The sequence below is a fragment of the Onychomys torridus genome, chromosome 12 (assembly GCF_903995425.1).
Source record: "Onychomys torridus chromosome 12, mOncTor1.1, whole genome shotgun sequence".
NCBI lineage: Eukaryota > Metazoa > Chordata > Mammalia > Rodentia > Cricetidae > Onychomys > Onychomys torridus.
Window position 1 is genome coordinate 51,759,071 of NC_050454.1, and position 12,505 is coordinate 51,771,575.

The 12,505-nt window shown below is 35.4% G+C and overlaps 1 protein-coding gene across 20 annotated transcripts in view; it reads right to left on the minus strand.

Annotated features, from left to right (window-relative positions):
- Robo2 (roundabout guidance receptor 2) overlaps positions 1 to 12,505 on the minus strand; it is a 1,547,722-nt gene that overhangs the window by 95,405 nt on the left and 1,439,812 nt on the right. For all 20 annotated transcript variants that reach the window (XM_036203250.1, XM_036203243.1, XM_036203256.1 and 17 more), the window contains one exon: positions 856 to 980. In XM_036203250.1, the coding sequence (XP_036059143.1) occupies positions 856 to 980 (125 nt within the window). The remainder of the gene's footprint in view (positions 1 to 855; positions 981 to 12,505) is intronic.

Genomic DNA, 12,505 nt, shown 5'->3' on the forward strand with positions numbered 1-12,505 from the left:
GAAGAAGCTGGGAAAAAGCACTCAGTGCTTCTTTTTGAGATGTGTGTGCCTTGTTATTTGTAGAGCCTTCAGAATGAACACATAGCTCATTTCACAAGGACTGTGCAGCCATGTTCTTAGTCTAAGTTTCTTAATTTCCCATATACTTCAAGATGGAAATTCATATTGCCTCAACCTAGAAGCAAAGCACTTGTCCACATTTGATCCAAGGTTTACTTAAGAAAATTAATGTGTCCAGTCGAGTTTTTAGACACACCTTGAGAGATGTTTCTGCCCAGAAGGATCACAGCCAAAACAAGATAGTTGTTTCCTGTATAAAATGTCTTGTTTCCTGTCCAATCTTATTATGAAGAAATACAGAAGGGGAAAAAAGAAAAAAAAGGGTTCCTCCATCTTTAAATGGAAGTGTGCCTAAGTTTATGATCTTTGTACACTGCCTTAAGACAGGGGGGTTTGAAGTTGTATTCTGTGACTGCTAATATTGAATTTTCAAAAAGCCTTTCCTTTCTTATGTACCAAGGATGATTCTGGGCATTTTAGATGTGATACTTCATTTAATCATACCATGCAACTAAATGCAAGAAAGCAACATGACCTTTGCCATCAGAAATTTTAAATACCACAGTAGGTTGGGGTTCAAACTATTTTATTTCTTTTTTTACGTTTGATGCAGGGTTTTAAAAATAACACTGGCAAATAAAGAGTGCTGTGTTGGAACACTTGACATCTAGTTATTTTAGAATCGTTTCTTTCTCAGAAATAACACACTGATAGCAGGAGAGATGAGGCATGCTCTGAGGGTCACTGAGAGGCCAGGTTCGGAACTGTCAGAAAAGCAGTTATGCCCCTACTCACCTGGCTGCCTTCTTTCTGCCAAAAAACAGCTGGCTGTGGGTTTCCTTTAGTTTCACAGGGGAATGTCACTGTCCGGCCCTGAGCAACAATCTGATCTCTTGGCCTAACCACAAACTGTGGAGGAGCTAGAATTTGAAAGGAGAGAAAGTGTAAATATCAACCTTCAACAACAATGAAAAAGATATCAAAGAGAAAATCTGGTCCTGGGTGGGAAGTTCAGAGGTGGAGCAAGGCCCCATGTCTTTACTTAGTTTAATGGATTTCTCACAACAGAAAGGAAAAGAAAGAGCACACTCTCAAAGTGAGGAAAGAAGTGAGGTTATTAGCAGACATACTTTAAATACTGAGCATCAATATCCTATGTCTTAAAAGCTTGCTTAGGAAAATAGCTTCTTCATAATTTTAACATTCTCAAGATAAAATGCAACTTCCAATTTAGATCTGCATTTTGAATAGGTCAAGATGAAAAAGGGTCAGTATCTTAAGCAACTATTTCTTTCCTCAAAAGTAAATGTATCAGCACACACAAATTTATCTATAATGTTTTTAGGATATTGTATGAGACACTGAAATAACTTGAAGGTACAAAATGCGATCCTGATTTTCATCATGCATTTTAACAATAAAGTCTTGGCACATTCAAAGCACTGAAATACTCGAGAGATGGGGATTACATGCAAAGGTAACTAATAATATAAATACATTCTTCATAGTTTGTCCACTCTAACTTCAGTTCAGTAAACACTGGTCAGGCAATTGGCATGTTCTCCTAATGGGCACTATTGAATAGCTTGAACTGTTTGGGAGGCATCCAGGCTGTGGGACCAGGACCTGTCCTTAGTGCATGAGCTGGCTGTTTGGAACCTTGAGCTTACAGAGGGACACTTTGCTCAGCCTGGAAGGAGGGGACTGGACCTGCCTGTACTGAATCCACCAGGTTTAAATGAATCCCCAGGGGAGTCTTGGCCCTGGAGGAGATGGGAATGGAAGGGAGGGGATGGGGGGGTGGGGGTGGGGGCGGGAGGGAGGAGGACAGGGGAACCCATGGCTGATGTGTAAAATTAAAACACAAATATAATAATAATAATAATAATAATAATAATAATAATAATTTTTAAGTTAGAAATGAAAGGCACAAGAAGTTCATGGCCTTGTGAACAAAATATAACAATAAATATAATAATGATAATACAAACAAAACACACCTAACAATGATGAAGAATGTGGTGAATACAGAAGGGAGCTTCTCAGAGCACCACAGAAGAAATACTGCAATCATACTGCATATAGCAAACCTAAGATTGGAGTCTCCTGTAGTAGGGCAGCTTTGAATGGGAAATGAACATTATAAGAATTTCGAGCGAAGAGCAGCATTTGAACAGAGGAATGATGACACAATTTCCAAGTCAAGTGCTCACGGAAGAAGGTTAAAGCAAAATTAAATCTACCACAGCAATGTGTAGTAAGGGAAGAAAGAAATGTTAAAATTATTAACATAGTGTAGAAAGGGGGGCGAAATGCTGCCAACTTTCCTGTGGATACTTCTAATCTGAATGACAGCTGCAAAGTAAACTCTCTAGAGGCTTCAACATTTGTATGAAGATGATAATGTTGGCATGGGGGAACATTTATTCAGTAGAATAATGCATGTGGTAAGGAGGCTAGTAGAATGGTGTAGGTAAAGATAGATAATAATCTAAAGAATGAGTGACTCCATTAGAAAAGAAAGAGATGGGAATAAAAATCCCAATGATGCTCAGAATTAAAAGGGGTCCAATGGTAGGAAAGTGAGTAGCACTAAAGGATATCCAGACACCTCCACAAGGACAACTTCATACCATGTACTTTCAGGGAAAACATTGTCCTTATCCAAGGACTTTTAGAATAACTACTTTAAATAGTTCTTTAGGCTTGAAACTTAAAACCAATAAAATAGGTTTAAACCAGCTTTAATTTGTAAAACCTGACACATACAGAAAAAAAAAAAATCCTAAAAACTGGAGTCTGGAGAATTCTAACAATATGAAATGTCTAATAAGTGCAAAATCCAAAGGGGTATTAGAACATGATAGCCCCACATACACATACACATACAGCCTAGTATATACCTAATACCAATTCTACCACTGTATAAACAGCATCATTTCCTCAAAGGGGAAAAAAATCAATGACATTTGTTTGGGCTTAAATTATTGTATTCTATTATAGTTCCTCTTTATTCAACCAATCTAAAACATAGTTTGGAGACTGAAGGAAATAAATTTCTTGATTTAGGTATCTCTTTATACTTATAGACAGTGGATGACTCATTCCCACAGCACGGAGAAATTAGATTTATGGATCTATTTGAGCAGTGTGGTTGATGTTGCCTTCTACTTTTCTGGAAATTACCTGATTCTTAAAATTTCTTTTTAATTTCTATACAATTACACTGAATTGGCAGATGCATTTATGCCTGCTTTGAATAGGAAAAATAGCATAAATCAATATTATATAATTATGGCAGGAAAACATCAAAAACACACCAGTGCCTACTTTTATTTTTCAATTTTTGTTTTTATGTTTTTGATAAAGGGTTTCTTTCTGTAGCTTCAGCTGTCCTAGAACTCATTTTGTAGACCAGACTAGGCTCAAAATCAGAGATCCACCTGCCTCTGCCTCCCAAGAGCTTCAGAAGTATCTAGTTTTTGGTAGATATGAAATTATAAGATGTTTTCTGTGAAAAAAATGACATTGTTCTGCATTAATGTTTTGCAATTTTCCATAATACATATATATTTTAAGAAATATGTAATAATCGGTCTATACATGTTTGCCCTGTCAGCCCAAGAAGGAAAAAATAGCCCAATAAGCATATTACCTTCATGAGAAGTGTAATGTAATTTATCTTGTACATTGTCCTCAAATTTTAAAAACTCACTCCAATCAAAATCAGTAACTTTACACTCAAACAAAAGCCACATATTCAGCACATTGGGTCATGTGACTTGATTGATGTGAGAAAGAATAAATACTAGAAGATAAATCCTAGAAGCTTGCAGCTGTAGGAGCTCTAACTAGTACTGCTTTATTTAGTTTTTAAATTAAAATAACCAAAACAACACATAATAGTATTATCAAATAAGAATGTGTAAAAGCATATCCTATTGTATAATTTACATATTTTGATAAAATTACTATATGTACTTGAGGTTGAGGAAAAAAAATATTAGAGATACATTTTACAATTACAAATTGCTGACTTTGCTTCTGTAAACTTGCTTGCATTAGACACTGACCCATCCTCTCCCTGGAAATAAGTAAAAAGTTTCAGAGCGCAGCCGTCGGCCTTGGGACAAGGTCTGCAATTATAGATTAAAATAATAATAAGTCCCTGTTTTAAAAATTCCTCAAAGAGGACCCAAGATAAGGACCATCTGGTGAGTCCAGCAAACTAGGTCAAATGTCAGCCAATCACAAGCCTATAACTATGCGAACTCCCCTCCAGAGTAACCGCTCCCCCTAGACCTCCCCTAGCCAACCAGTTTACGACTAATGTTACAAAATTTCCCACGTAACAAAATGATTGCTGAAATATATGATGATTTTTAAATTGGGCCAAACCCGGGGCACCTGGTATCTTATGCTAATTTTGTAATTTCTGCCTTTAAAAATGCTTGTAACCGCTGCTCCGGGCTCTCTGACTGACCAGGACAGAGAGCCCACTTGCGCCAGTGCTGAATACATTCCTCTTGCGTGTTGCATCTGCTGGTTTGGAATCTTGGTTTCTGGGGGAGCCCTCTCGCAGACGAAAGCATCCCAGGGCTCTGGGGTCTTTCAAGGTATTTCTATATCTTTCTCTAAATTTCACTTCCCAAGTGAAATGATCGACATTTTTATTCATTCTACCTCTTTGACTGGCTACAAGTCATAAGACATTCTGCTTAGTACACAAGATGGGAAGTAAATTACAAAATGGCCCTTCGGCAATGGCCTTGGCACTAAGTGAACATGTAAATAAACATAGCAGACTCTGATTCATGAAGCAGTTGTTGTTGTCTTTCTTTGCCTTGTTTTTTTTAATGCTGTACTTGGGAAGTGGAGGCACACTGATCCCTGTGAGTTTGAGGACAGCCTGGTCTACATAGAGAGTTCCAGGACAGTCAAGGTGACAATAGTGAGACTCTGTCTAAAAACCAGAAAGGCAGAAGGAACTTGGAGAAAAGATCAGAGAAGAACCAAAGGAGAACATGTAAGGAGGAAAGAAGAGTCATGCTACAGGTGATCCTATGAGCCGTGTTCCAAGCCTGATGGGCATCAGTGAGGTCCCTGGGCATGGAGTGAATCTGTATTGCAGGCAGAGAACTGTGGAATTACAATTTTCAGAGGAGGCAGGGTTTTAAGAGTCAAAGGACTCAGCCTACTAAGCTGGATACAGATAGGATTAGATAATTTATGCTAAAGGTGTTTAACATTTTGCCCTGAAAAAAGAAAAAAAAAAAAAAAGACCTACTCAAAAATATTTTTACAAGGAATAAATCAGATTTGCTTCTCAGAATGACTGGTCTGGAAGCAATATGGATGCTAACTGGAGACCCTGATTAGAAAAGCAGAGAGAGACAAAGGGCTAAAAAATGGGAGAAAGTTGGGACAAAATATCTAGGTGGGAATTGCACTGTCTGGAGGAACCTAAAGGGAACACGCATTCACTTAAACAGAAATATTCTCCCACACTGGAGCACAATAGTTATTCCTGATGCTGTAATCTAAAAAGAACAGGAAATGATAATTTCCTAAACTTGTATTCTAACTCTATAAAAGATGACTACCAAGTGATTTATTGGCACTATTCATAAAGCATGCTTTACATGAGATACTTACTCACGATGCGTTTTTCCTTCTCAGTCCCTGTATAAAAGTAGGCTACATTTCTAAAGATTCAAATCACTTCTTGTTGTGAGAATTCTATTCATTGCTTTCAATGGGTCTGCCATTGTCTTAGCATTATCTTATCTTATAAAATGTTAAAGCATCGAACACAGCAAGATTCAAGGAATTCTTGAGTCTTTGAAAACGTCTGACCTACTGTCACCTGAGTCTGGACAATGGGGATAATGAGAACAATCGCTTTTTCTTTGGTAGACCTCCTGCCAAAGATCTATATTGCAATCTCTGGGAGGGAAGATTGGTTGCAGAAATTTATTTGGGGGAGGTTGGGGGGTGCTAAAATGAAAAACGACATCAATAATTCTTCTGGTAACACTCCAATATCAGTATTTCTGCCGGGTGGTATGGAAAATGGTTTGAAAAAAGTGCTTGGGTGATGGTACCAAAGGGAGGGAGCAGCCAGAGGAGGCATTTCATCAACAGAGCACAACAGCACAAAGTGTGCTGTATATGAAATGGATCCTGAGAGGGCTCTCATTAAATATAGGAAACAGAATTAGGCTCTCAAGATGGCCATTCAAAACCTACACTTAAACCCAAAGCAAATTAGAAAAATTGAGTTGTAAACTCCAGAAGAATTGGCTCATTAGAAAAATGGCAATTCTGCTGTATGTCTCTAAGACAAAAACTATAAACTATATATTTGTAATCTCTAAAACCTGGAAACATTTGACAAATCTCTTGCAATTATGATGTACTAATCTACTTGCTCAAACTACCAGGTGATTATATGTAACTGAGATGTGTGCAAGAAGAGGTATAAGGAAGCCCAGTTCCACAATTCAGTGTTTAATCAGAACATGTTTAAAAAAAATAGCTCTCTAAGAAAAGTACATTGTATGAATTCCAGAGAAGCACACTCTCATATCAAAAGGTCAATTAAAATTGCAGGTCTGGGATAGTTCAGTTGAAACTGTGTTTTGAGAATTGAAATAAAATGCACAGTAAATTAGATTTGATTTCTGCTAATTTATGCTTCAATACTGCAGTCAGCCCAAGCTGGCTTCAATCAAAGTCATGGTACAGCACTCTTATGCTAATGCCTGCTGGTGAGCCAGAGTGGGTGGAATGGAAATCAGAAGCCGAACATGAGTAAGAAGCATAGGCCATGCTCGAGGTAGGCTTCGAGATGAGGGAGGGGGACCTTAAAGGTTAATCATATCATGTTCAAGTTGTTTCTACAGGAAAATATGACTTTCTATGGCAACCATTAACATGGACATAGTCATGCAGCAGTTAGGTACACTTTAGAGGGAAATGCAATGGTTACAGTCACACTCAGCCACTGTTTCTTTTATTATAATTTTGTACTTGAATGAATCAACTTTGGATTCTGAAATAAACAATTTGAACTTACTAACTCAAGAGGAAAATACTTTTTTGTGATTTAATACATTTTGCTTATTAAATGTGTATATATTCTATAAGGATATTTTAAAAGCAATCTCCTCCATCAGTTGATTGAGCTACAGATTTGTGTGGTCACAACTTCCTTAACACAATGGCAAAATTAACAATAACTGAGTACTAACCAATTGGCAAGGATGAAGTTAAATTCTCCACAGGCATTAGTTTATTTCACATGTAAAATTTTGCATGTCTCCACTACTATTTTTATATAGAGACCAGTGAGTTGAACCTTTTGTAGAATACATCAATTATTATGTAAACATGTTATGCTGGAGAATAAATTTGATATTTGGTTTATTTCAATGCTCTATTAAATGGACCAATTAGATATTAAACTCCTAATTTAAATTGATTAACATCAGATAATGACACAATTAAACATATAATTTTTCATGCCTGTAACCAACCAAAACACCAAGAATTTAAAGTTATAATTTCTAATATGGTATAATATGTGAAAGATTACATGATGCTTTCATTGAATAATTGTTATTACTAATGTAGCATAAAGCCATAATCTCATTCCTGTGAACTACCAGCTAATACAACCCTCCTTAGGTATACTTCCCACAATTCTCCATTGATACAAAACCATTCAAGGCTGTGGCAATGAAGTCTTAAACAGTGTTTATTTCTGCAATGTATGCAAATTATTCTCTTCCATGTAGCATTGGGCCTTCTATAAGGCAGCTGAGGGTTGCATCTCTCTGCTCTTCATATCTGTCAACTAGCTGTAGAAATTCAAAATGCTTGTACTGCTTGTCACTTTCATGGTTATGTGCCTGTTCTTGTGTTCACCTGCCCTGGTGTCTATTATCCTAACCTTGTTGACATGGGTGTACCTGAACCTTCTTTGACCATGCACTTGCTAGGCCATCTCAGTATGAGGGGCATGCTTTGACTCAATGTGTGATGTTTCTTTAGTTTTCCCTTTATGTATGTGTTTTGTTTCCTGACATAAGTTGTAACTTCTCTGCATTGAAATTTTGTCCTTTTTCGCTCTGAACTTTCTCAAGTTGTTAATTCTAAATGAATGACTATAAAGAAAATATTGAACATTTTCCCACCTCGGTTGTACTTTAAGCCTCTGACACGTTCTTCCCACTGACCATAATAGTTTGGATGGAAGGAAAGTCAAACAGAAAATGTATTCCTGGGCCATTCTGAAATTCCTACACAGAATTCAGTAGAGAGTGCTCTACACCAAAGTAACCAAAGTGATCTCAGAGAAACAAAAGCACAGGAACAGAGACAGACACTTTGTAGCACAGAAGCCTGGTACTTCTTGAATATCAGTTAAGTTTAGCCAACCAAGAAAAACAGTGAGAACAGACTTCGTTACAGTAGGGAAGATGCCCGCAGCAAGACATGAATGCTCATTTAAATGATAAATGAATTCTAATTCATAAATGATTAGTTCCTCAGCTCATTTAATTGTATTTTTTTCACTGTTTGACATTTTACTTGATTTCAAAATAAGTTGTTAATATTGGAATTGAATACAGAGTGTCTTAAAATATATTTGACTTTTAAGCACATCAAGACATAATTTATCTACAAAGATGAAATTTATTAGTAAGGGAAAACACAAATCAATGATACAGGATGCATTATAATGACTTTTGTAAACCCTGTGTAACTAATTTTTTTTTCTTTTTTATCATTTCTAAGGAATTATACATTATCAAATTGCTAAATTATAGAATTTATGTATTAATTTTTTTGTGTCCACAGAAATTATTCCTCCAGAGGAGATATATTATGGTTTATTTCCAAGCCTGTAATTCTGTTAATATTTAAAACCTGTTATTCCATGTAAAATGTTCATATCATTACCTTTCTTTCAACAAATATCAATTATCTCTATCTGCTTTTTCAGTGTCAAAATATTTTTTTAAAAAGAAAGTACTAAATGGGTCACTGTTCTTATAAATGTGAAGTATATGAAATAATCAAGGGAATAGGATGGTTATGGTTAATCAATGCCCATAGACTATATATATATTTGGTTTTGGTTTTTTGAGACAGGGTTTCTCTGTGAAGCTTTGCACCTTTCCTGGAACTCACTTGGCAGCCCAGGCTGGCCTCGAACTCACAGAGATCCTCCTGGCTCTGCCTCCCAAGTGCTGGGATTAAAGGAGTGTGCCACCACCACCCAGCCTATTTATATTTTATATTCTACAATTTTTGACTAGAGATCTTACATATATATACAATTGCATCAATCATTGTATGACTAAAGATGTGTTGTTGCCAAGCATTATCTCTCTATAGAGTTTGAAATCACCATTATATAATGCATTGATTGCAAGAAGACTAATTTTGGAGGTGTTTGTAACACTTGGGATCCTAATTATTGTCTATAACTTAAAATCTTATGGGTAGTAGCAGGAAATAAAGTTGGCCAGAGATTTTTTTTTTTTAAATAAGTATGACCATATAAAAAGAAAGGTGATTTCTAAATTGCTACAAAGAGCAAAAACAGATTCGATTCTAGGAAAAGTGAAAGGAAGGAGGGTTTGACCTGGAAAAAGGAAAGGTGAAGGTAATCCTCATGCAGTAAGCAACACCCACTGTCGGTACACACACCCGTAGCCACGCCTGCTTTCTTTGTTGCCAATGGCAGTTTATTTCATTCTCCTCTTTTTGTGGATTTGATACACTGAAGGATTATGTGAGTGGAGTTGTGCAGTTTTCTAAGTAAATGGTTTTTATTTAGGAAATTTCCATTAATTTTCTAATGTCATTAAATATTTCTACATTATGATGAACATAATAATTAACTCAAAACTAAGACAGACATGTTTATGGAAAACTTAAAACTTTATTAGATTTCAGATTCCTAAAGCAGATTTACTGTCAATTATAGGTAAGCAGAGGAAGTCATGTAAGCCAAATAAATTATTCTTTGTTTTAATAGGCAAGTGTCACAGAACTTCTGATCATATAAAAGTCACAAGTTGAAAACTTCTGTGAAAAATATGCCAACATTTTAAATCTCATTTTTCCATGTTGTTTTGTCATATAAAAATATGTACCTTTGTTCTTTTAAAAAATATATTATTTTTGGATTCATTGGCTTTAAATTTTTTTCCACATAATATGTTTTTATCACATTATCTCCTCATTATCTGTTTTCTTGATTAAGATAGTGGTAATAAAATAGGGAAATTTTGATTTTTAATGATATTGTTAATATGCAAGGGAAATGATTTTATTTAAAGAAACTTATTTATTTAATAAGAGCCTATCTACATTAATTGTAAGGACAAGATGTCATTTTCAAGCCAGCAAAAGAAGAGTAAAGGGTGCTGGAAAGTAAACCCTAAATTGGTCTAAACTCTTAAGTTAGGAAGGGTGCAGTCCTCAGATGTGGAGCAGAAGGCATTGGAATATTGGGAAAGTGGAGGGGGAAAACAAGGCTTAGACATAATTCTTCAAGTAAATGGTAAGACAAGACATCCATTTCTACTCACTTAACCTGTCAATTTTCCAGAACTGTCATGTCAGCACTCTAGCTACACCAAGAAGGCTGCTCACATCCCATTATCTCATTTTTTTGAGAAAGATTGCACAAGATGCCAATCAGAAAAAGTAGGAGCAAAAGCAAAAAAAAAAAAAAGAGAGAGAGAGAAAGAGAGAAAGAAAAAGAAAAAGAATCTTGCAACCAAGGAACAAATGTCCTGATACAGAAGGGTTGCTTAGTTAGCAGAATTTTAATATGCAATTGCAATGTTTCTTAATAACATTAATTACACGGTTAGTAAGGCACCATCCTAATTCATTAGTGCTTTCTTTCTGTTGCATTTTATCTCATACAAACAGAATGGGGGATATAAGACTGGCCTGTAACTATTAATATTGCTTGATCTTTTTATGGCATATTTAAAGCTACTTGCATAAACTATTACCTATATGTGCATATGTGTATATTAGTAACTGTACCAACACTTGACATGCTCCTAAAACATGCTAAGTGTTATACTACAATTGGAGACATCAGAATGATGACAATAGTACTTTCTAGGAAAGCACTAAGATTTCTGTACAGTATATGAAAATAACATTAACTATAAATTTCAGAAATAATACTGGCCAAAAGAGTTTAAAGTATGCTCAGAATTATTTAATTCAAAATTTAATTAATTTTACCAGTTTATATATTTAAGGAATATAGGGACCCATCACCTGAGAAACATAATGTATTTAAATAAGTTCTGTAGTAATTCAAATGCCACATATAATATTTATGTGCAATGTGCATTATAGAATTGTTAATGTCAGTATCTCCTGACTGTCTGAAATTACCATTATTTCAGAAAATTTTTATGCTTTTATAAGGTATACTTCAAAAGGTAATATGATATATTCATCTTATGGCAGTTTGAAAATGATCACTTAAACTTTAAGAGATCTGATATAGTTCTTTAAGTACAAAATTAAAACATATTGCTTTTATTCATATTATTCATATATGGAGATACTACAAAAAATTAAACTTTTGATATATAGTGTCTATAATGGAGTAAGGCTTGTTCTTACATTTCCTGCTATCCTGATATTGCACAGAAGAAAGGAAGTCAATAATATGAGAATTCTACTAGAACCCCAAACCACAAATTTTAAAATATTCTGCTTACCAGCCAAGTGTAGACAAGAATGAGAATTCATGCTGGATACCTTTATATCACAGCTCTGTCCTCTTTCAAGTCTGACTTTACAGAAATATCTTTCAATATTATAAAAGGCTATTCTTTGAGTCTTTGATTTTGACCTGGAGTCAAATGTGACACCTAGCAAATAAGTCACCACTGTGCAGGACACTAATTAAAATTCAGGAGGCAGACAAGAACTTACTGAAAAAGTGAAGCCTACTGTGATTGACGGGATAGTAAATGGTCCACATAACCTTCATTCCCTGATGTTCTTTCTATGAATATGTTATGGCACATGATGTGATTTCTAAAGATGTTATTAAAGTTACTAATTAGTTGACTTTAACATAATTATACTAATTAGGTGAGCCTAAATGATCATGTAAGATTTTTAAAGGACACTGTTTCTAAACAAGTAGCTGTTGCCAGTCGGTCAAATCAGAGTATTATATAAAATTTTTGTGGTAGTTTGAGTAAGATTGGCCCCCATAGTATCTCATTTATGAATGCTTGGTTCCCTGTAAGCAAAACTCTTTGGGAAGGATTAAAAGGCATGGCTTTCTTTGTTGGATGTATGAACTGAGGGTGGGTGTTGAAGTTTCAAAAGCCCATATGATTCCCAGTTAGCGCTCTCTGCCTTGTACTTGGAGATCTTAATG